Here is a 1,850-nt window from a genome sequence, read left to right as displayed (position 1 = left end):
TTTTCCAGTAGTTATGTATCTTCCTTGAACAGAGGAGGAAAAAAATACTATGAGCCCAAGTCTTAACTATATTGGCCCAGTAAAGGAAAACCACTTAGTACTCGGCTGTCTACAAAAGTAAAACCTAACTGAATAAATCCATTGACACACATTTTCTCCTTATCCCGGAGCAGTTGTCTCTTCATCTCTCGACATTTACTTCGGTAAGTTCATCGATTAGATTCAATTTCAACAGAGGATCCTTCAATTTTTTTATTTATTTTGTTTGAATCTATATGAAATCATTGATATGGGTATAGGTATTTTTAAGATCAGGAGTAGACAGTATATAATTTTGGTCAATTGCTAGTTAGGGTTTCATAATAGTAACAGTTTTAGAAGAATTGGTTCACAAATACAAGTATAAAATCGTCAATCGGTAATCCCGTGATAAACAATTGGATTGGAGAAAAGGATAGAACAAGACAAAATTATACATGTTGTTTTGTTAATTGTTTAATTTAGACTTTGTCTTCTTCGAATTATGGGACGTAATGTTGATTATTTACAATTTACAAATTACAGTTGGAGATAATCATGAAAAGAGACAGTACTCTCACATGGCTTTTTGAATTTTTATGTTGCTTAATGCTTATGTACTGATGCTGTCAACTTCACTTAGATGATTTTTTATGTGACATATCTTGCTTTGTTCCCGTGTAGATTTTGAAGAGACAAAATACAACTTATACAAGAGTTGGAATAAGCTATGACCCATAGGAAAACGAAATGCCAGAGTGGTTCTTTAAAAGCCAAGAAAAGAAAAAGAGTAGAGCAACTTCAAAATTCTTTAAGAGGATCGATGAACAAATATTTGGCTCGAACAAGTGATAGTGTTGGACGTTCAGAGAGAATTAATGAGGAGGGTGATGGTCCTACGGCAGAAACAATGAATGACGGTGATGAAGAATATGCAAATTTGGTTAATGAAATGGAGAAAGAGAATGATATGCTCAATGGTAGTAGCATTACTGGTCCTAGCGGAAATAATCAGGATGTGGAAGGTGAAGAATTTTTACTGCCAACTACAAATGAGAATGAACACAGGCATAGCAAAGTGCAAAATAAAGAGTGCGGACCAGTAAACATTTATGATCCGGGAAATTGGAAATTCATTGACCAAGGTTTCAGAGATTTTTTGGTAGAAAAGGGTCCCATAAGAGTAGTAAGTGAACATAATCAATATCCTTACAATGAACATCGAAGACGATTCTCTAACCGTTATTTTAAACAAAAAATGAGTAATGGGGAAAGGGTTGATAGGAGATGGATAGTATATTCAACTGTTAAGGATCACGTGTTCTATTTTAGTTGCAAATTGTTTAAAGGAGATGGGGTTGATTGTCAGTTGGATACCAATGGCTATAATGATTGGCATAATCTTGGTAAAAAACTTAGACAACATGATACTTGTGAGGGACATATAGAATCCATATCAAAGTGGAATGAATTGGGAAGACGTTTGAAGAAAAAGGAAACCATCGATAAGGCGATGCAAAAATAAATCAGGAAGGAAAAAGAGTATTGGAAACAAGTCTTGGTTAGAATAGTGTCTCTTATCAAAACTCTTTCTAAAAATAATTTAGCTTTTTGTGGGGATAATGAAAAGATTGGAGAAGCAAATAATGGTAATTTTTTCAGATTTATTGAAATGATTACGGAATTTGATTTGGTAATGCAAGACCATTTTCGGCGTTTCAAAGATCAGGACATTCACCATCATTAACTTAGTCCCAAGATCCAAAACGAGTTGATTTCTTTATTGGCACACCATGTGAGAGAGAAAATTGTTGAAAAAATTCAAGAAGGAA

At 33.9% G+C, this 1,850-nt stretch overlaps 1 protein-coding gene across 1 annotated transcript; it reads left to right on the top strand.

The window, feature by feature from the left end:
* Positions 1-748: 748 nt before the first annotated feature.
* Positions 749-1,543, top strand: LOC113326442 (zinc finger MYM-type protein 5-like). The gene has a single exon (XM_026574171.1). It carries the CDS (start codon positions 749-751, stop codon positions 1,541-1,543), a length of 795 nt encoding a protein of 264 aa, XP_026429956.1.
* The last annotated feature ends 307 nt before the right edge of the window (positions 1,544-1,850 follow it).

The sequence above is a fragment of the Papaver somniferum genome, unplaced genomic scaffold (genome assembly GCF_003573695.1).
Source record: "Papaver somniferum cultivar HN1 unplaced genomic scaffold, ASM357369v1 unplaced-scaffold_10, whole genome shotgun sequence".
NCBI classification, from domain to species: Eukaryota; Viridiplantae; Streptophyta; class Magnoliopsida; order Ranunculales; family Papaveraceae; genus Papaver; species Papaver somniferum.
The sequence above is the reverse complement of the archived record's forward strand: the minus strand, read 5'-3'. Positions and strand labels throughout refer to the sequence as shown.

Coding starts and splice junctions, on each gene's coding strand:
- LOC113326442 (XM_026574171.1), top strand. CDS start 749: ATGACCCATAGGAAAACGAAATGCCAGAGTGGTTCTTTAAAAGCCAAG.